This window comes from Centroberyx gerrardi, chromosome 15 (assembly GCF_048128805.1).
Source record: "Centroberyx gerrardi isolate f3 chromosome 15, fCenGer3.hap1.cur.20231027, whole genome shotgun sequence".
Taxonomy (NCBI): Eukaryota; Metazoa; Chordata; class Actinopteri; order Beryciformes; family Berycidae; genus Centroberyx; species Centroberyx gerrardi.
Genome location: NC_136011.1, coordinates 1,784,984 through 1,807,913, shown reverse-complemented (window position 1 = coordinate 1,807,913; position 22,930 = coordinate 1,784,984). Strand labels below are relative to the sequence as shown.

Sequence of the window (22,930 nt, the reverse complement as noted above, 5' to 3'; positions counted from 1 at the left end):
CTCTCTCTTTCATCTTTCATCCAGCTGCTGTTCACTTTAACCTTCTGGCTGTTGCTGCGTCAATCAGTGAAGGAAAATTTCAGCAGGAAAAGGAAAATGGCCACTCCACTACAGGAAGTCACTACAGGAGGTACACACACACACAGACACACACACACACACGCACTCACTCGCAAAGCATGTACACACACACACACCTTCTCCTTCTCAAAATGTGGACGTAATGACGCTGCAAACGTTTTCATCAAATTAATCAGTAATCTATAAAAGATTACATTTTGAAAGTAACCTTTCCATCAGTGTGTTACACACACTTGAACAACTTCCTTTCATCCCCATTGAATAAGTTGAAGGCTTTTAATTATTTAGGATGCCATACATGACAGCCTTGCCTGTTTGTGTGTAGGGCTTTCAAGAAATCAGACACTGTAATACTGTCCCGTATATAGCAGTTAATTAATTTAATTAATGCTTATGGACAGCCTACAGATTTGTACTCTATGTATGTGATTTAAAATGTAAATGTAGCAAAATATAATACTTCAGTCAAAAAGGTTCTTAGGTAAGAATTAAATTCCAAACTTCAAAAATGCTGGAAAAAAGTAGTACACAAGTACACAAAAAAAGCTACACAGTTACAGTAAAGAGGGTAATTTGTTACTTCTAACCTTGGCATCCATAAGTGAATTCCTTCAGCAGGTCATGGTGCAAGGTGAAAAGGCACTCATGGAAAAAATGACTGCATCTGACCACCACCACCCATTCCAAGCCCTAAACAAGTGAAAACCAGCTTGGTGCTAGTTACATGCTTGCCAGCTGTGAGAGTCTTGGCAAATAATGTAACTGTGTTTTCCTTGACAGTCGTGGATACAGACAACACCTCTAATTTCTTTTAGCAACACCTTGTATTGAGACAGCAAAGGTTTTGGAGTAAAAACATGGTATATGTCATTAGTTTACAGTCTTGTAAATCTAGCCAAAGTTATTTTTGACCAGTGATGATATCTTTCTATTGGAGACACAGAAAACAGAGACATTGCTACCATATTCAAGTGCTTACCTCATCAGATTGTCACCCAAATGTGTATACATTCCACAAAATATACAAAATCCAACACACTGTCTCAACTACAACTTTCTGTGTTTCTCTCTGTAACACTACTAACGATTCCTTGCAAACATCAAGTACATGAATAAAATAACTACTCTTTTTTTACTTTTTATAATGAAATCATGAAAATAAAATGGCAAACCATTCTTATCTAAAGACATTGTACAATCCCTTGTAATAGTTGAACACTGTCTTAACACAACTTGAACATTATTCCTCTACAGAAAGAGGTGTATAAAGCTTGCATGTATGAATGAATGAATGAATGAATGAATGAATTGAATGAATGAATGAATGAATGAATGAATGAATGAATTTACATTAAGTGTTATGGTACATGCAGACCAGACCACGTTGCTTTGTGGTGATTCACTCTATCAAGTTGGTTTAACATTGCTTGTTTACAAGTTGAAAAATAAAAAAGTTGTAAACAAAAGAAAAAATATTGTAACCAAAAAGCATTCATTGTAAGTTAAAATCAAGAACGAAAAAAAAACAAAACAATTGTGTTGAGAGCAAAACAATCAGTTCTAAACCTGTAAAACATGAAGTTAAGTAAAAATACTGTTGACCAAATACATAATGCTTAATCACATAAGGAGAACTATTCCATAACTATAACATTTAGTGTTATAGTTATACTTAGAGAGCTTATCCCAAAGGATCACACATTCTCTGATCAAGAAACTGTCAACAGAAATCCAACATTAAATGTTTCCTATACGCAACCACATCTACATGAGGACAGAATGATCACTGGTTAAACAAACTGCATTATAAAGTATAGAAACCTCATTAACTATATATGTCATCCTCAATATGATCATCATTTGAAGGGTGAAGCCTCAAGATAATTTATACTATTACAGAGAAACTCCCCGGTAGAATTCACCTGGTGAGTAGTCTTAAAATCAAGGAAGAAGTAGTATTGTCATGTCTATAATAATGAGATAAAGGAGATTTGGGATCTACATATATACATAAAATGGCTTAAACCTTATCTATCTGAGAGAAAAATTTCTGTTGTTACATTTGCTTCCTTTACGTAAAAGAGATGAGAAAGAAAAGACGTGGTGGAAAGTTTATAGCTATGCTGATGATATCCAGCTGTATATTTCATTGTCCCAGTCTCTCAGCTCACTGGAGAATTGTCTAAATGATATAAAATTGTTGTTCTCAAGTTAAATGATGATAGAACAGAAGTCCTAGTCATTGGACCTAATCCAGAGAGAGGAAAAAATCTCTCCACCATGAGAAAAATGTTTCCAAAATGGTTGAAGATATGCTAATCCGTGAAATCAGCCGGTGTAGTCTTTGGTTGGAATGAAAACCTGAATACTCTATGGCACATGGTTGCCTATACCTGCATTACGGTCTTTCTTGCCATGAATTTTCTTGGCAGCTTCTTCATTTGACATTCTCTCTCTCTCTTTCTCTCTCTCTGTGTTTCTGCATCCCCCCCTTCCCCTCTCTCTCTCTACAGGAGAGAATGCTGGTAATGAATCAGTGCTAAAGGTCCTGGGAGGCATGGTGATGAGCACTTACGCCAAGTACTGGATCTACGTCTGTGGAGGGATGTTCATCATGGTCTCCTTTGCTGGCAAGCTCGTCGGATACAAGATAGTCTACATGCTGCTGTTCCTGCTCTGCCTCTGTCTCTATCAGGTATGAATACACACCACTAGAGAGCTGGGACAAATTTATTCGGTCTTCATTTGGAAAAAATATTAATTAACACATTAAGAAATGCTTTTTTCATGTGGCAGCACCATCAGACACAATAAAAAGCAGGTTACTTTTATATACAGTACATGTTGAATGTTTACTTATTAAATTATGCCAATTATATTCCTTTTAAAACTCTTACCTTATGCAACTTTATATTTAGTATTAAAGATATAAGATAATCATTTTGGACATCAAAAAGCACATTTTAAAGTTTAAAGAGATAAATGTTAATAGGTCAACACTATTGGCTGAACAAGATATAAGCACATTTATTTGAACTCCATCTGACTTAGGTGACAGTGATGTGATGGTGGGCTATTACGTTATTTCAACCAGTTGATTGTTGTTAAATCTAGAGCATTATGTAAACCGTTAAATCAAATAAAAGCTTTAAAAAATTGGAAGTTAAGGTTTTGATGTGACAGTAGTGGTATACACCACACACACACACACACACACACACACACACACACACACAGCACAACACAAGGTGCTTGTATACAACAAACTCACAACTCTTTCCTCTCTGTCCTATACTGTACTGCATCCCTCTACATGATCTACTGTTGATAATTTCAATAACTATATTTGCATCAGCTGAATGCAAATGTAAGTTCTCAGCTGTGTCTTTAAAGAAGACTTTGCTTAACTATTTCCTGAGGCAGGTTGGCGCTGATCGCAAATGTTCAGTCAGAAATCTCTCGTGACGCTCTTCTAAGTAACTTCTTTATATTCCCTAGGTGTACTACTCTCTCTGGAGGAAACTGCTGAAGGTCTTCTGGTGGCTGGTTGTGGCTTACACCATGTTGGTGTTGATCTCCATCTACACCTACCAGTTTGAAGACTTCCCTGGCTATTGGAGGAACTTCACTGGCTTCACTGAAGAACAGTACGTTCAAACATGAAGCTTGCTTAAACCTGCACTAAGCGATTTCAGACCCTATAACCAATCCTGAAACTACCATGTGCTATGTGGAGACATAATGATATAAACCAATATCCACACAGCAGCCAGCTGTGTTGCTGTTTTCACCTCTTTTCCAAAGCTTGTTGTCAAAATCTGGACCGACTCGAAGCTCCTCCCGGTTTTTCATTTTTTTAAAATCTAGCTTGGCACCTTCCTCGCTGTTTAAAAGAGGAATGTAGAGGAATCTCAAGGGCATTCAAAGGAATTTGGATGTACCTTAAAGGAATAGTTCACTACAAAAGGAAAATTCACTCATTATCTACTCACCCTCATGTCAGTCAAAATACCAGTGAAGTTTGTATGTCCACATAACCCTGATGAAGGCACCTTGCTGAAACACATTGGTTTTTATTGCATCAGTTAAAGTTTTCTTCATTGGTCTCCAAGAGTAGGTGAACTTTTTCCTTTTCTAGTTATTTCCAGCTCATGCACCTTGGTTTAAAGATGAAGTTGTGACAGTTCTTGTACTTTTGTATGTCCACATAACACACAGCGAGGTGGCCAGAGCTGCTCCATTTCAGCCTTTTCCAACACAATTGAAGTTTCAAAAGTTTCAAAAGGGGCAAAAATGACCATAAAATGTCTCCAAACAGCTCATGCAGCATAATCCAACTGTTCTGAAGCCAAGCGATTGATTTACCTCATAATCTCAGAGATTTTCCTCACTGACAATGATTTGCTCTACACCAACAGACTGTACTGCTTTCCTCCATCATTGTTGTTGCTATGACCTGCTCTGTGGCCGCTAGCCTCATCTTGGTAGCCACAAACAGCTCACTGCTGGCCACACCCATACGACACGCCCACAGCAAATGGTATACACCCCAAAATGACCCCAACATCATTGACAAGCCAATGTCAGGCAAACGGGGATTAGGCGTGAACACACGACAGACTGACTGTAATATGTTGTGTTTATTTATTGGTATTTTAATGTAAAAAAAAGTTGAGGTTGACTGCTTTCTGAAGGCATTGTAGATAACATGTACACAACGTGCAATGCCATATAACTCTGAACCCCCTACCTCCCAACTCCCCAGGTTGGGAGATATTGGTCTGGAGACGTTCGCTCTATCTGAGCTCTTCACCAGTATTCTGATCCCCGGCTTCTTCCTGCTGGCCTGTATCCTGCAGCTACACTACTTCCACAAGCCTTTCATGAGAATCACTGATCTGGAGCACGTTACACCTATACACAGGTAACAATGCATACACACAACATACACATGTGTTTCGTAATATTAGTTTTTAATATATATTTTTTTTAATCCTTTTCTCTCTTGTTGAAATGCACTATTTTGACTTGTGACTGTATCTATACACAATAAAGAAATAGAAAATCAATATATTATATGATCTCTTTATGTATTGCGTCCAAATTTCCCAAATTGAAACCCATGAATGAATGATGATACCCACTCACTCTAAACTTACTATTGAGTACCATAGACATGTTAAGTCCCTGTGGTAATACTATAGGAATATTTGTAATTTTCTTCCCAGGAAGAAGAGCAGCCATAAGACTGAGGGGATTGGCTGTGCTGGTGGTGTGGGGGCGGGCTTTGAAGAGGAAGACCTGGTGACTGACATAGATGACGAATCCGAGGATGAAGGTAAAAGACAAAAAAAGAAAGGTTATTTCTTACCTTTCTACCATTTTTGAGTTGGACAATATGTTACATCCAAAGAAGAGCAAATCCAGTGCTGGGCTGATGGTAGGCTTTAACATCATTGTTAACAGTAAACAATGATTTACTGGACTTTTTCACTCTGAAATCTGGTGTCTGACCTACTTTATTGGAAACTTTGCACTTTGGCGGCTTTGGCAGCAGGAGAAAACTGTTTGAATTTAGGAAAATCTGAAAGACTTCAGTACCCAGAAGTCCTGCAAGGTGATGTCAATAAACTAAATGTCCTCTTCTTAGTGTGTGGTGGGGTGGAGGTGGTGAAAGGGTTCAGCCATCATTGGTGAGTCCAGCTTTCTCTGGACAATGCGCTCACTCGCTGCTGTTTAGGAGACACTTTTGGATTTCACTCTTAAGTTTTGATCCGTCATTTCCTGTGCGGAGAATTTTTCCGCCAGTGACCATACCGACACCAGAATTTAATTTGGGTAAAGAGGTGAATCTATGTCATGGGACACTCTTCTCTGATGGAGCCACACTTTGTGGTTTAAGTGACTTTCGTACCTGCGCCCTCTTCACTCCAGATTTAGTGGGGGTTTCAGCCTGTTTCCACTGTAACAAACCTCATGACATTTAGTGTCTGACTTTTTGATTGGAAGGACTGACAGTTTGTGTTGGCTAAACCTGATTTTCACATGGATTTAGAGTATGTAAAAGGTTAATTTACATTTACAGTGTTTGGAAATACTGTGGTGAACATATTTTTCATCTAAAAGTCAAACTATCAGAATTCAGAAGGTCAAATAGATTGCAGTTTGGCTCTTTACCCGAGTAACAAGTGAAGCTGACAAGAGTTTGTTTCATGTAAAATGACGTGAAATTTTCTTTTTAACTGACTTTTGCTTGTCTTGAGCTTTGTACGTTTCCGTGTGATCACACTCAAGAACTTCAAAATCTCTCTTCTGCTCTCCAGATTGATCCTTCCTCTCGATTTCTATCTCTCTTTTTTCTCCTGTCCCTCCCTCTCCCTTATTCCCTCCCTCCTCTCCCCTCCCACTCTCCTCAGAGTTAATGCCCAGTAAGTGGGGTCTGGTGATGGACAGGTTGCTGGTTCTTTCCAGAAGGTTCTCTGACATTCTTACCAAGGTTCAGGTGTTTCTCTGGAGGCTGCTGGAGCTCCACATCCTCAAGATGGTGGCCTTCTTCACCGTATGGGTCGCCCTCGGAGAGGTAAAGGCAGAGGGAAGGGTATTGTGGAGAGGTTTATGTGTGTATAAGGGGTGGGGCATTCGCTACATGAAAGACTCTAGAGGTTCCTAATGAAATGCTCGCATGGTTCACCTATTCATAAAGTTAGCTAATGTTAGCACTGAATTACTTCATGTTCTTAATGTTATATTCATTTCCAAAGCAACCAGGTCTAATTCTAAGCATTAGACTCACAGCATTAACAGTCTTAGTCTTTTGTGTTAGTAATGCCCTAAATGATGCTTCATTTATGCTGTATGGTGATTCTTTAACAGTCAAATTGTTTGTTAGATTTTGTGTATGTTAGCTAACACTAGTAATGGGAAGAAGACTGATTCTTTTAACTAACTTGACTCTTCGGGCTGTCCAGCAACTATGAATCAGTTCAGGACCAGTTCATTTGATTCTCAGTTTCGTAGCCAACAGCACTTTCGGCTACCCCCTAAAGAGGGTAACTTACCTTTCTTTGCTCTTAAGCTTGAGAACAATCTCAAACAATGATACATTTGGCAATGCTATGTCTACCATAATGAATTTCGACCAATGTACAGCTGTAGATAGACGTTGGCAGAATAGGACCTATCCAAAATACAATGTCTGGGCATTGGTTTGTCCGATTCAGTAGCCATTGCTAGCTTGCTACTGTGTCCATTCAATTGCCTGGAACTGGGTTAAATGCTCACTGACTGATATACAAAATTGGTTCCTTAAGTGAACCGCTAACCCACTGAACAAACAAATCACTCATATTTATACCATGTCTTTCAACCAAAAGGTGGCACTGCCTACATGCCTGAACTGACTGACGTCACTTCAGTCTGAAGTGACGTCCCAATCAGCAACGTCCCAATGACGTCCCAATCAGCAACAGAGCTACTAACCTATACACTAGCAACTGAACTGCTGAACTGCACAGTACTGCGCTTGTGCCATGAAGCAGTATGTTGGTTAGGTGTCGCGTACTGATGACAGTGAATGAATGTACAAGGAAGTTTGAGAAATTCTGAGTTTGTTGCAACTGGTTGATTAATCCCATTTTGGAGAGTAGCGAGCCAGCATTGAAGTCATTGCCAAGGTAGGCGGATAACTTGCTTTGTGTTTACATGTGCATCAGCCCACTTAAAACTGTACATAGTGCAGTCCAACCACTGACACTGACCAATTTCAAACATTTTGTTTCACTTCCCCAGGCAAACCAATTCGACTTGTTCACTTTAAAGTATTGTTTAAATGATTGATTGATACTTGACTCAACCTATCTGAACTAAGCTGGTTAAAACTCTTACTGTTAAACTAGTTGTCAGCTACAATTACAATGCAAAAACTGATAAACTTGCCAAGTTATTTTATCTTGTATCCAGACTTATCAAGCTTATTTTAGGATTTTTATAGTGAAATCATCGTACTGCACTGGCAGATAATTTTGCTGGTTTCAACAATTTTGACTTTTTTTTTCAGGGAAATTTAACTTGTTTCAGGACATTTACTTGATAAAAGTGAAATTGTCTTGGAGAAAGTTTTCTTCATTGTTTTATGATGACTTCTTGAAGAAGTCATATTGGCATGAATCAAGTGAAATTTATTGAAACCAGCAAGATTATCTGCCAGTGCAGATATTCAGTGATGTTTAGATCGGCTGATTGGAAGCCACGGAAGGACTTTGACTTCGCCCTGTTGTTCATAGAACCACTCTTGAATTTATTAAGCAGTGTGTGTGTGAGCAATATGAACTGAATACCGTCCTCTCCTTTCACCCGTCCCTGTCTCTCCCCAGCCGTCGGTGATGAACCTGGTCTTGGTGGTGCTGTGGTCGTTGGCGATGCCGTACGGCCGCTTCAGGCCCATGGCTTCCTGCCTGTCCACCGTCTGGGTGTGTGTCATCATCGTCTGTAAGATGCTGTACCAGCTCAGTGTCGTCAGCCCTGTTGAATACGCCAGCAACTGTAGCCTGGTAAGACACACACGTTTGTGCGCAAAGTGTCCGAAACTGATGTACACACACACACACACACACACACACACACAGTCAGACATAAGCAAAGGCACACCTAGACATAGTCTCACACACACACACACACACACACACACACACGCACATATTAAAGACAACTGCTTAATTAGGTTAATTCTTTCACATTTTTGTGCTGAGGTTGCACGAGGCCTTGGTAACTCCTGCAGTGTTAGTAATAGCTGTTAAACACACAGACACACACCACACACACGCACACAACTCGCACACACACACCCCAAGCCGTAGTTTGGCTATCTCCTGTGGTGTTGCTAACAGCTAGCTGCTGATTGTCCCCTCTCTGATGTTACGGATTTATTTTGCAACCTCTGCAATTAAAGTTGTTTACAAGACAACAGGCTGTTGTTAAGTTTTTCCATGCTGGGCTATTTTAGACCCATTTTAGTCTTTATAGTCTCTCTTAAAGGAGCGGTTCACCTCAGAGTGAAAATCCTGATGCTCTACTCAGTTACAAATATTTATAATAACATATTATTGTTGTTTAATTCATCAGTAACCCACAGTTTGTTAAGTCTAATGAACTTTCATTATTCTAAACTGTTACCAAATGATATTTTGTTTCTGAGTTCAATATGTTTCTGAGTCCAGTCTGGAATCATGTCTTTTTTCCCTCACATTCCTTGGCTCAAGACGAATCCATTGGATACACATTTCATTTTCACATTTTGAATTGTATGCAAAACCTATTTTTATCTTTGTGATGTAGAAGCTTATATTCTTACTGTCAAATCATTTGGATGCCACTAATGGCCGATAGCGTCTATATTATTTTTATTATTATTGTTATTTTACACTGTTATTTGTCTCACTGGGGTTGTGCTGCTTTAAACAACTGAATTTTATGTTTCTTTTCATCCTATTCCACCCCAGTCCCTGGCCAATGAGTAGGAGGTTAGGATCTTTTAAAATAGATTATTGGGAGTTAATGCGTTCATTTAATGAGGGAGGTGGCTGTCTGCATTATAGTTTAGCAGCAGAATTGAACTGAGCGAGAAGGATACTTACAGAAGTGTTTTTTCTTTATTTAATTTTTTTTGTTATTTGATTGTTTAATGTACGTATATTTCTTTGACTATGAAGTAAAATTGAAAAAAATACTGGAATAATAATACTGCTTTGTATTGTATTAAAATCTCATGTGTACGTCGCTTTGGATAAAAGCATCTGCCAAATGGGAAATTGTAATTGTAATTGTAATTGCTTTGTCAACATGTTATAATCAACAACCCTATCAACCCCCTGCAGATATATTATGGTCATTGTGCTATGGGACAGAAAAAATCCTTACTTATTGCATCTTTTAAATTGAAGATGCATACGTTTCTCTGTCCCCCTTCCTCTTTTCCTCCCAGCCTCTGGCTAATGCAACCAACCTCTCACCAGAGGAGATGATGAACTCTACTCTGTATAAGGGGCCAGTGGATCCGGCTAACTGGTTTGGCTTCAGGAAAGATGCCACAGTACTGGGATACAGCAAGGTATAGTCAATATACTGTATGTTTCCTATTAGCAATAGAACTCTGTGCAAGGATTCGGACGATGCAGCTAACTGTTCTGGCTTCAGTAAGGATGCTGGTGCACTGGGTTAATGCAAGGTATAGTTATGAATGTAAAAACCCAATGTATGTATAAGTATTACATAGGGTAGAATTGTTCTATGTGTAGTCTGTAGCCTCTATTCCACTGCTTTTACTGCAATTAGTCCCCTACATTTTCTTTTCCAGAACCATTTAATAGTGCTGATGCTGTTGGTGTTTGAGGCGACGGTGTATCGTCACCAGGCTCACCACTACCGCCAGCTGCAGCGGTCTCCTCCCGCCATCCCCACTTTGTTCCACTCCGCCACCAGGGACACTCTAGACCAAGGCCTTATACCCTGCCTCAAGTACCTTCTTAACTACACCTTCTATAAGTTTGGACTGGAGGTAGGTGGTAACAGGCCAGGTTGAATAGGGGCTTTTTTGGACTAGGAGATAATTCAGTAATAATTCAATTATTGATGGAGACACAGTTGATCACAACCACTCTCTTCCACAAATACGTCATCATCTACACCTTTTACAAGTTTGGACTGAAAGCAACATTGATAGCAATTCAAATCAGGAGAAACGCCCCCAAAAATGCTTCTAAGGCATCAGAGGCAAAATCCTGCGGTATTCGATACCGCAGAATATCGCAATATTCAATATTATCGAATATCGGCCCAAGCCTAATTTTGATTCAATGATCCATGTGTTAATTCATCAGTGTTTGTTCCTTCAATTGTTAATTACATGAAGTAATTATATTAAGTAATAACAAGTTAATGATTAAAGCTATTCACCTATGTAGCCATCCATGCACCCATCCATTTGGTCATTATAATTATAATTATTTTTATTTAATCTCTACCTGTTTATTCCATTTTTTGTATCTGTTTTTGTAATTTTCTCAAAACATTCCCCCTCTGTCCACCTGTCAAAAGATCTGCTTCCTGATGACAGTGAATGTGATTGGACAGCGGATGAACTTCCTGGTGATAATCCATGGCTGCTGGTTGGTCGCCATCATGGTGAGGCGTCGCCGGGCAGCTATTGCCAAGATCTGGCCCAAATACTGCCTTTTCCTGTCCATCTTCATGATCTACCAGTATGTGCTGTGTGTGGGCATACCGCCTGCTGTCTGCATAGGTGAGTCCTACTATATATTATATATATGATAATATATGTCTGTGTGAAGTCTATCAACATAATCTACCAATAGTACAAAACTATGATCTACTATTATAATGCATTATGTTTATGGGTATACCACATGCACCCTGGATTAGTGAATAGTACCAATATTATTCGCTTCATTTCAAGGTAGATGATCTGCCAGTATATACTATGTTTGGGCATATCACCTGCACTGTGTATGGGTAATTGCAGTGTGGGGCGTAATTCAAGCTTCACCTTGCCCATTAAGGATGGGATGATATGCTTATCTCACGATACTATTCAATACGCGATATGTGGTTCACGATTCGATACATGATAAGGGGTTCACGATTCGATACACGATATGAGGTTCATGATTTGATACGTGATGCGAGGTTCATGATTCGATACAAGATATGGGGTTCACGATTCGATACATGATATGAGGTTCACGATTTGATACGTGATGCGAGGTTCATGATTCAATACAAGATATGGGGTTCATGATTCGATACATGATATGAGGTTCACGGTTTGATACGTGATGCGAGGTTCATGATTCGATACAAGATATGGGGTTCATGATTCGATACATGATATGAGGTTCACGGTTTGATACGTGATGCGAGGTTCATGATTCGATACAAGATATGGGGTTCACGATTTGATACGAGATATCGGGTTCACAATTTGATACACGATATTGGGTTCGCGATTCGATACATGATATGGGGTTCACGATTCGATACGCGATAAGGGGCTTGCGATTCGATCTGTGATATGGGGTTTGCGATTCCATGCGCGATATGGGGTTCACGGGTCGATATGCAATATGGGATTCACGATTCAGTACAACTGCGATACAATGTAATAAATCAAATTTCACTGACAACAAAGTCTGATTGCAGAATTATGTTTATTTCTGAGACACAAATCTTTCTAGCAATGGCATTGGCCCGCTAGAATGTAAACAACAATTTAAAAATGTCATTGCAATAATTTAATTGGAGAGCTTGTGAAATTGTGATGGGCAAGCGGTCTCATTTGTGATTACTACAGCAGAATAAAATGTAGCTTGCGATATATTGAATATCGATATATTGTCCCATCCCTATTGCACATACATATATTTTAACTCTCACATACATAGATGATTACCCATTCAAAAGTTATGAAACTCTAATGCACACACTGAAATGACAGCAAGGAGACCTATCAGGTAGAGAAGCTTAAATATCATCCGACAAGCAACATCATTGGCCGTCAGAAAGCCCCAGCAGCTAACCAATCATATTCATTGGATGACAACAATTTTGAGCCACAGACAATGTATACATGTTCAAGGTAAAGCTTGAATTACAACCCATACAGCACATCATAATACTCTATGTAGACTATTGCAGAAATGAAAAGTACATATAATATCAACAGACCATTAATAACTGTGTGGGGATACCATACTTATTCCATTACTTCCTTTCTCTCTCTCTCTCTAGACTACCCATGGCGGTGGAACACTCCAGTGCTGATGAACTCAGCTCTCATTAAATGGATCTATCTGCCCGACTTCTACACCCTGCCTAACTCCAGAAACCTCATAGGTCGCTGTCTGTGTGTGTGTGTGTGTCTGTGTGTGTCTTTGACAGTGTCAGACCATTTATTCTTTTGATTCATTCATCAAAATTCCCCCTTTGTCAATTTGCCACCCTGTCACTACATACACATAAATGTATCACCCTTTATTAACATGTTTTAATTCATTGTCACTGTTGAATGTGTGCTTTGAGGCAGCGGCGGGTGCTTCAAGATTCTGATGATGGTGATGAGGATGGTGATGATAATGGTGTATTGTGCTGTTGTGTGTGTCCATAGCGGACTTTGTCCTCCTGATGTGTGCGTCCCAGCAGTGGAAGGTGTTTGAGAGCGAGCAGAAAGAGGACTGGATGGTTCTAGCAGGAGAAAACACAGACGACCCCGATCCCATGGACGGTCGCCTGTTTAACCCTGCACCCAACTTCATCAACTGCAGGTAACTACATTATCTGATCTACCAATTATTCATAATTGAACCTATGGTTTGTCACTGTTCAACCCTGCTAATGGAATCGCTGTGGATTGTTCCCTGTTTGTTTTTTTGTTTGTTCATCTGTCAGTTTGTCACATTCTGATCAGATTTTAGTTAAACCTGGGAGAATGACGCATCTCACCGCTGTGTTCTGGCATTGTCTGGCATTTTTCTGGTGAATTATATTGATTGGCCCGAGGAGAACGCTACAATTACCAGGCTATCTGCAATTTTTAGAAAGCCGCTTACTTTATAAGGGAAATTCATGCTCCAGCAAGAAGGCACAACACTCTCTCAATGTCTAAAAATAGATCTCTATTTCAGTCTAGATCACCTTCATCAGACCATTTTAATGCTGTCTGGAATTTAATTTAAGATCATTGTAAAAACCAAAATAAAGTTGGAAAAACCAACCTGGTTGAACATACTGTAGCTAATGAAACTATAAATGGGCAGTATAAGAAAAAGGACACCAGGAAATTAATTGTTAAGGGACATAAAGTCCAACTGTAGCAGATAGGATGTATATTGTGCTACTAACCCTGTTCTGGATTCATCTGAGAGTGGACCTGCAGTGCTAAGAAAATAATGACCTCTAATAACTGGATTTAAGACATTTTAATACTTTTTAAGACCTAGTTAATTTATTTTAAATGAAACTTTTTTCTGACTTTTTAAGGACCTGCGGACACACTCATTGCAAGTCAAAACAAGATGGCAACATATTTATTGTTGCCTTGTTTATTAATTAAATTAAGTTTCAAAACTGGATGTAGCAACCTGTGACATCTCTGTTTTTGGAGACATAAGCGCTCATTGCTGTGGTGTTTTTGCACTGCACTTCCCAGACATCACTTTGAGTTTATATATAATCCCACCACCATTCACCTCTCTCTCTCTCTCTCTCTCTCTCCCTCTCTCTCTCTCTCTCCCAGGAGTTACCTAGACATGGCGAAAGTTTTGGTGTTTCGCCACCTCTTCTGGTTTGTGCTGTCGGTGGTCTTCATCACCGGGGCAACCAGAATCTCCGTGTTCGGACTGGGCTACTTGCTTGCCTGTTTCTTCTTCCTGCTGTTTGGGACGCGGCTATTGGTCAAATCATCCAGGACCCGCCTCGCCCTCTGGGACTGTCTCATCATCTATAATGTGGCCGTTATTGTATCTAAAAATATGCTGTCAGTAAGTAACACATGTGCACACATCCAGACAGATGGACAGGCTCGCCCACAGATACAGTCAACACACACACACACACACACACATATGTGGCTATGATTACAGCCAAGAAAATGCTGTCATCGAAAAGACAACTGTTACTGTTACTGTTGACTACTGTGGTCAAGTAGACAAATAAATGCATGCATGCATAAACACACATGCACGCACATGCACACACACACACACACACACACACACACACACACACACACACACACACACACACACACACACACTCAGCCTTATACACATAACATATCAATTTTATGAACCCTAACCCTAACCCTATATTGTAAAAATGAGAGTGCGGAAGAGAAGAAAACACAGATAGGCTGTAATCAGTGCTCAGCGGCCACTTTATTAGGTACTGCTTGTTAACGCAAATACCCTGCTCCTCCAAACAACGAATCATGTGGCTGCAACTCAATGTGTAAAGCATTCAGACATGGTGAAGTGGTTTTTGTTCCACCAAACATTAGAATGGGCAAGATGATCTAAGTGACTTTGACTGTGGTCTGATTGATGGTTCAGCATCTCAGAGTCTTTAGAATTCTGAAAATACAGGCATTTTTTAGGACAGATTTAGAAAAACATTACATTTACAGAGCTCAAGAAATTAAATTTTTAAGTCTCTGTGGCAAGTGGCATGGGTTCTTGGCCTTTCTAGGGTTGAATTCATTCAATTAATTTATAAAGCCTTTGAACCAGTGGACCGGTTATTGATGTTGATTCAGAACAGTGGTGGTGCAGAGTAAATAATAGACTGAATCTTGCAACATAGGCTTCCAAGTTCTTTTGCATTGCAGCACCCTCTGGTGGGCTGGGCAACATTTGCCCCTAATGTAGAAACACCATTAGTGCTACTGATAATATCCTAATGACGCTCAGATTGGCTGAAATTTTACACTGTGGTTCTGAAAGTGCCAGAAATCTCCACACATGCAACTCAAAACAATCTTCACAGATGAAGTGTGTGTGTGTTTGTGTGTGTGTGTGTGTGTGTGTGTGTGTGTGTGTGTGTGTGTGTGTGTGTGTCTTTCAGATCCTGGCGTGTGTGTTTGTAGTAGAGATGCAGAAGGGCTTCTGTTGGGTGATTCAGCTTTTCAGTCTGGTTTGCACAGTCAAAGGATACTATGACCGTAAGTACTACTCACTTAGCAGAACAGTTATCATGTACAGGTGAAGAATGTGTCCGCATACCCACATGTATAATAGTAATAATAATAATAATATGTGTAATAGATTGTTAGCATGATATCTTGGTTTTGGCTGAAATTTGGAGGACAGATAGGACTTGGCCCAGGAATCAGTTGATTAGATTGTTGGTGGTGATCTGGGACTTTCGTGATTAGATGATTTTTGTTTTTTAGCCATAACTATTACGCTGCGTTCATGTGGAAAGGTGGGACATCCAGGATTCCCCCGGAAAGACAAACGCTATATATAAAGCATTATGGAGGCTTCAGCTTTGCAAACTGGAGCAAAACGGAGGCTTGTACCCTTTAGTCCTTATATGTGTGTTTATTTATTTATTTTTTTTTGTTTTTTGCTTTTCCACCCATTCCCGCCAGCTAAGTCCGTGAGTGACAAGACCTGCACCCTACCGGTGGAAGAGGCGGGGATAATCTGGGACAGCATCTGCTTCCTCTTCCTGTTGCTGCAGAGGCGGGTCTTTCTCAGTTTCTACTTCCTGCATGTGACGGCGGACCTGCAGGCGTCTGCTAGACAGGCCTCTAGGTGAGACAGATAGGGAATAGGCAGATGGATGGATGACTCAATCAAGGAAGGAGGGAAGGAACAAATGAATTAATGGATGAATGAATGGATGAAAGTTTTATTTCGTTTTAATAAGATTAAACTTGATCATTGCAGCAGCAATAGGATACAGCAAAGAAAAAAACTGTGAATATAAATAAGAATAGCGCAAATAAGGGTTGCATAAACAAACACAACTGACAATTTTAACACTAGAACATGCGGAAAGGTATGAATGAATGGAGTATGCAGAATAACAGCAGTATAAGCGGTAGAACTTATTGAGACAAAGAAAAAGTGAATAAAAAATATGTACAGTGTGTGGATACACCAAAAAGTATCTGAAATATATGTAGTATGAAATAAGTTCGAAAAAATGCATACTGTAAATATAATTTCATATTATATAATATAAGGTCATGACACTTGGGAAGCAGCCAAATGTTCACCTTTTTGTTTATTTGCTAATAACATAACAAATATTGGTATAAAGGAGAAAAAAAGAGACAGTCATTTTATAGTTATTTAGACATAGAGGTCAGAAGCCATAGCCTTATAGGGAGCACTGCCCCTGGAATTGAAATAATAATTGCTATTGGTAATAATTGGTGCAATTTGGACACATTACAGCAAGTAAGTCGATGAAGAAAAAAAAATGAAGGTAGTCAAACATCACAAACAAATTTGCCTATCGTCAAATTTGCATCATTGAGCCGTGAGATAGTACTGGTTTAGATGGGGGAATGAAACAGAGAGAGAGAGGGAGAGAGAGAGAGAGAGAGAGAGAGAGAGAGAGAGAGAGAGCACCTGCTAATAACAGTGCAACTTATAACCACCAGAGAGAGAGAGAGAGAGAGAGACAGAGAGAGAGATCACCAATCATGACATGACAGATGACAGATTTCAAACATGGTTTTATGTTTTAGTGGAAGGAGGTGGGAGTGCTATTACTTGCTGGTGTCTGAGATAACTGTTGACAAATGGATGTATTTTGAGAATGTTTCTTCCTTCCAGGGGTTTTGAACTGTTCAGAGCCAGCATTGTGAAGAACATGAAGTTCCATCAACAAACTGAGAAGAAATCTCTCTCACAGCTAAAGAGATCGTAAGTAGGATCCTTTCTACATTTTTGGCTTTCACCTGTTGCTGTTATCCAAATACAAAAGATGAATAGTGCAGTGCTAAGAAATGGAGAACAATTAAGGATTTTTGTTCTCCTCTCCTCTCCTCTCCTCTTTGTTCATCTCCTCTCCTCTCCTCTCCTCTCTCTCTTCATCTCCTCTCCTCTCTCTCTTCATCTCCTCTCCTCTCCTCTCCTCTCTCTTCCTCTCCTCAGGATGAAGAGGATTCGCTCCAAGCAGCAGAGGTATAGAGATGGACGCAAATCATGTGCAGAACCTAAGGAGGATCAGGCTGCTGGTAGGATTTACTGACTGTGGCTAACTAGCTGACTAATGGGCAAATTGCTGACATTTTTAAGAAACAAACAAGGCACCATTTTAAATCTATTTACACGCTTTTTATTAGCCTGATATTCAGACTGAATGGCCATTTCGTTATCACTCCATTATTCAGCCTGACATTGCCTCCATGTTAGCCGTTTTCTGTGTGGGGAGGGGTTGATTTTCCCCTAACCAATCGCTAGTGACTGATGTATCCGGACACTCTGATGTTATTTTCAGTGACACTGATGCTGAGCGTATTTACTAATGTCACCAAGAATGTCGGTCATTTTTGACAAAAATATCCACTTTGCAAAGACAACATGTTGGGTGATTTCAAACAATATTATTCTGCTGAAACGCCAAAGAAAAACCGTTGCACGAATGGTTCAAACTTAAGCCCCGCCCACAAAGGCGCTGATTGGCTCGATTGACTCTTTGAATCGCTCGACAAAGTCAGGAAAGTGGGCGGGACGCAATTCAGGAGTCTGGAACCAGGCTAGCTTTTTATACAACTCGTGTGCACATTTCATATATTGCACGCACACAATAGCGTGTCGTCTGCATAACGTAATACTTTGTTACCATGAAATACATTTTTATCCACTCCTGGGAGCCGCACTAGCTAGCCAACAGGCACTGTGTCACACTTGTGAGGCCAGCTTCACCTCATTAAAACCTTAGAAAACAGTGAGGAAATGTGACTGGTACCATAGCAAATAAGCTAGATGGTCTAGTGGGCTGTGTTGCAAACTAAATATTCTCTTCTCTATCATCTTCTCTCATCCCAGAGACCCAGAAAGACAAAAAGAGTTCCAAGAAGAAAAAGTGGCACCAGCCGTGGTTGGATCATGCTACAGGTGTGACAAATATATATTCCTCTTTGACCAGATCTTCCACTATGTGTCTGCAGACCAGGGCAAACTGGTAGAATGGAAAATAATCAATTTAGAGTCTGCTTGATTTTTCTCATATTTGTCCATGATAGTATAGCACTTATGATGTTTATTACTGCTGCGGTCCATTCAAAATGGAAGTCATAATTGTAACCTTGGTGCATTCCAGTGGTCCAACTCAGAAAAACGAGGGAAGAAACATGGATGCCTGTAAAAAGCTGATTTTGGTGTGGCTGGAATATTGTTCCCCATGCAACAGCTAACGTTACGTCAGTGATATTTGGCCACTGTTCCATTGCGTTTTTCCTCGTAGAAAGTCGACATTTCCAATTCTCCAACATCTCTGGAACGCAGTGCACCCCTTACACTTCTCAATGGAGGAGAATGCCACCTGTTTGAATCGTACAGAGAGGGGGAAGAGGAGATTTTTATATGTTGTTTTCCCCTGCAGTGCTCCACTCAGGAGAGTACTACCTGTTTGAATCAGACAGTGAGGATGAAGAGGACCTGCAGTCCGAAGACCAGAAGCCTCAGAAACAGACTGCCTGTCAGGTCAGTAAGACATGAATTGGCCTTGAAGTTTGAATTCATTAAAAAATGCATAGCCATGAATATTTATATATTTCCACCAATTTCATACTGCATATATTTTGTATTTTTGCTATATTTCCAAATCGTTCATTCTTTCTTTGTCTCAGTAAGTTCTAATGCTGTAATTTTGTACACCTTATTAATGCTGTAATCCATACTTTTCCTCAATACATACAGTGCGTTCTCCTTAACATTCTCTAGTGTTTAAATTATATATTTTGATCATAGTTATAGATTTTGATCATAGTTTCGCTGTTATCTCTCTACCTACAATACAGATAGTCATGGAATTCTGGACAAAATCATATCTAAGAATAAAAATATTCTCGATTTGGGGGTCCGTGGCTCTAATGTGGACTAAATTAGTGGTCCATGATATGAAAAAGGTTGAGAATCACTGTCGGATGTTATCGTGGAAGAAAATATTGCAAAAATATACTTTTTCTCCTTACCAATCAGTTGGCCTACCAGGCGTGGGTCACCAGTGTGAAGGCCGCTTTGAGAGACCGCCAGAGACGCCAGAGAGAACAGAGGAGGCTGGAGAGAAGAGAGGAGGAGACAGAAGAGAGACTGGCTTTGCAACAGGCGGCTTGTTCAGTGCCAGGTCAGAGCTGCTTATATCTTAGCATGAGTCACCGGGGCGGCTTTCTTTCACCTGAGAAACATTGCCAAAGTATGAACATGATGCTGAGAAATTAATTCATGCTTTTATTTCCAGTAGGTTAGATTATTGCAATGCCCTACTCACTGGTCTTCCAAAAAAAAAGTCAATTCAGAGGCTTGTTCAGAACTCTGCTGTAAGACTCTTAACAAAAACCAGGAAGAGAGAGCATATTACTCCTATTCTAGCTTCCCTTCACTGGCTCCCTGTTTCTTTTAGAATTGATTTTAAGGTCCTTTTACTCGTCTACAAAGCCCTTAATGGCATGGCACCTTCTTATATTTCTGACTCCCTAACTTTCTATCAACCACCCAGACCCCTTAGATCTTCTGATGCTGGTCATCAGACATCAGACTTGCGAGCTCTCTCAGCATTTTTAAAAGCCTACTGAAAACCCACCTATTCAGGTTGGCTTTTAAATAATTAAATTTTTATTATTACTTATTTGCACTTATTTATCCTTCTTTCAATGTAAATTGTTTTATTGTTTTTATTGTTTTTACTAAATAGTTTTATGTCTTTTCTTTTCTTTCTTTGTGCTAAATAGTAAAGCACCTTAAGTTGCATTTTATGTGTGAAAGGTGCTATACAAATAAAGTTTATTAATATTATTATCTCATATATTATATGATATGGATATTATATGGATATTCTCATATCCATATCCAAGTGTCTCAAACTTTGTGAAAGAGTAGGAGTAGTTTCCCCTCTTCACATTTTTTACAAACTGTGCTCAAGTGCAAAAAAAGTGAAAAAAAAATAGAAAAAGCTGCCCTCCTCCCCCCCAGTTGAGCTGTGTTTGAAACCATATACTCACCTACACACTCATCAGTTATACCGCACTCAGGTGATGATGAAAAAGGTGGCAAAAAGTTTGTGTGTCACTATAGACGCAATGAGCTAGCTGGCGACTGCGATCATTATGGCAAATGACCATAAAATGACTCCCAACAGCATAATCAAAGTGTTCTGAAGCCAAACGATGGCACTGTGGGTCTTATCCTAGATTTTCCACAGATGCTGCCTTCAAATGCTGTTGGGAAATTACAGGTAGTTACAGGTAGAGGGCGCTTGAATGACCCAATAACGTGGTAAATACAAATGGGAAAGTCAAATTTGACATGATACCACTCTATTCTACATTCTCACGTTTAGCCAATAAACTTTCAAATATCAGTTAAAAATCAATTACAAAACGAAAGCGAATATTCCCCATTTTGTTATTTCTGACTAAAAAGTGGTCACTTATGTAGACTGAAAACAGTCCTCATAAGTTTTCAGGTTTACTATTCTTGTGGGGTCATTTGGGCCCAAGATGAGTGTCAAAACAGACTGCACACACAGGCAAACAGATTAATGGTGTGTGTGTGTGTGTGTGTGTGTGTGTGTGTGTGTGTGTGTGTGTGTGTGTGTGTGATAGGTTGTGGGGACAATGATGTGTTTGAGGAGCCTGTGATCCAGGAGGAGGGGGAGGACAACGAAGAGCAGGAGTCTGGTACGTTCACATTTCCTCAATCAGATTTTTTGTTTAAATTTAAAAAGAATTAAATTAAAATGAGTCTAATTCTGGAAAAACAACTGATGTTTGTGATTGTAAAAGTCTTATTTGCCAACACACAGGCGACAGGCTAGTCTTCCTGAGGTCCATATAAAACACAAATCACAAAACTAGACAAATAGTTAAAAAATGGGGAAGACGTGTTTATATTTATGTTATATTCACTTAGAATTCCCATGCAAAACTCCAGAAATAGCCCCCAAAAAACAGAAACATTATTCTCTCCGTTCCTTTTACTGTCTTTCTGGTTGTCCAGGTCACGGGGAGATGGTGCAGAGGATCTTGGACATACTGAGGTTCTTATTGGCCATCGTTCTAGCCATGGTGGACGGACTGACCCAGTGGCTCAACCTGTTGACAAAACAGTACAGAGACACTTCTACTGTTCTCTGCAACGAACGCTACCTGCTCATACACAAGATAGGACAGGTAACACACACACACACACACACACACACACACACACACACACACACAGACACGCTCCTTGTCTTACGCAAGATAGGACAGGAAAGACAGATCTATAGATTTAATGCTCAGTAACACTTGACTTGACACACACACTGTAACTCTCTCTCTCTCTCTCTCTCTCTCTCTCTCTCTCTCTCTCTCTGTGTGTGTGTGTGTGTGTTTGTGTTCTAACTGCAGCACACAACTGCAGAGTCTATGGAAGACCAGCTATCCCAAGGCAGTGAGAGTCCCACATTGGAGACCTGTTTGGACGAGACAGATACAGAAAACACGAACAGATCCAGGTTTGTTCGTTGTGTCTGTGTCTATATGCTGGGAACGTTGCGATGCGACATTGTGACGTTTCGACTTTCCAAGCATATTTAGAAAGCATTTTGCCGCCATTTTGCACTAGTGTCCGAATTCTCAACGGTTAATTTCATTCACTATATAGTCCACTATAAAATACCCACAATGCACTGCAAATTGTAGTGAACAGACAATGTACCCTACAATTTCTCCTGTATACCACAATGCAATGCGATCGTGTCTCACCAAAGAAGAGTCGTCCTTGCCGCTAGCTTGTGAGCTAGCTAACGTTAGCTCACAACCTTATTGTTTGCCAAACCAACACAGCTTGCTACCATTAGGAGACAGCACCTTAGTTGACAAATCCACATGTTCAAAACTTTGTTCGGACGTTGTCCATTAGTTAATAATGACAAAATCTCTAACAGCCAGGCTAGAAAAATAGAGCTAGCTGAAAAAGTTTGTTGTGGTGTGGCTGTAGATCCATTCAGTAACATTATGGCAGTGTTTCCTGTGGAAATTGCCTGTATCCATGATTGTTTGAGCCACCATGGAGCTGCCGCTTGGAAACCGCTAACAAATGAAGGGTAAGTCGTTTTA

At 39.9% G+C, this 22,930-nt stretch overlaps 1 protein-coding gene across 1 annotated transcript in view; it reads left to right on the top strand.

Moving 5' to 3' along the window:
• piezo1 (piezo type mechanosensitive ion channel component 1 (Er blood group)) overlaps nucleotides 1-22,930 on the top strand; it is a 110,772-nt gene that overhangs the window by 68,573 nt on the left and 19,269 nt on the right. The window contains exons 13-35 of the mRNA XM_078288904.1: nucleotides 25-130; nucleotides 2,595-2,776; nucleotides 3,580-3,728; nucleotides 4,847-5,005; nucleotides 5,310-5,419; nucleotides 6,498-6,661; nucleotides 8,454-8,630; nucleotides 10,061-10,186; nucleotides 10,433-10,633; nucleotides 11,173-11,377; nucleotides 12,883-12,987; nucleotides 13,259-13,415; nucleotides 14,387-14,630; nucleotides 15,712-15,808; nucleotides 16,241-16,406; nucleotides 17,439-17,528; nucleotides 17,760-17,842; nucleotides 18,657-18,725; nucleotides 19,213-19,313; nucleotides 19,812-19,956; nucleotides 21,434-21,508; nucleotides 21,828-22,000; nucleotides 22,220-22,326. Of these exons, the coding sequence (XP_078145030.1) occupies nucleotides 25-130; nucleotides 2,595-2,776; nucleotides 3,580-3,728; nucleotides 4,847-5,005; nucleotides 5,310-5,419; nucleotides 6,498-6,661; nucleotides 8,454-8,630; nucleotides 10,061-10,186; nucleotides 10,433-10,633; nucleotides 11,173-11,377; nucleotides 12,883-12,987; nucleotides 13,259-13,415; nucleotides 14,387-14,630; nucleotides 15,712-15,808; nucleotides 16,241-16,406; nucleotides 17,439-17,528; nucleotides 17,760-17,842; nucleotides 18,657-18,725; nucleotides 19,213-19,313; nucleotides 19,812-19,956; nucleotides 21,434-21,508; nucleotides 21,828-22,000; nucleotides 22,220-22,326 (3,191 nt within the window). The remainder of the gene's footprint in view (nucleotides 1-24; nucleotides 131-2,594; nucleotides 2,777-3,579; nucleotides 3,729-4,846; nucleotides 5,006-5,309; nucleotides 5,420-6,497; nucleotides 6,662-8,453; nucleotides 8,631-10,060; nucleotides 10,187-10,432; nucleotides 10,634-11,172; nucleotides 11,378-12,882; nucleotides 12,988-13,258; nucleotides 13,416-14,386; nucleotides 14,631-15,711; nucleotides 15,809-16,240; nucleotides 16,407-17,438; nucleotides 17,529-17,759; nucleotides 17,843-18,656; nucleotides 18,726-19,212; nucleotides 19,314-19,811; nucleotides 19,957-21,433; nucleotides 21,509-21,827; nucleotides 22,001-22,219; nucleotides 22,327-22,930) is intronic.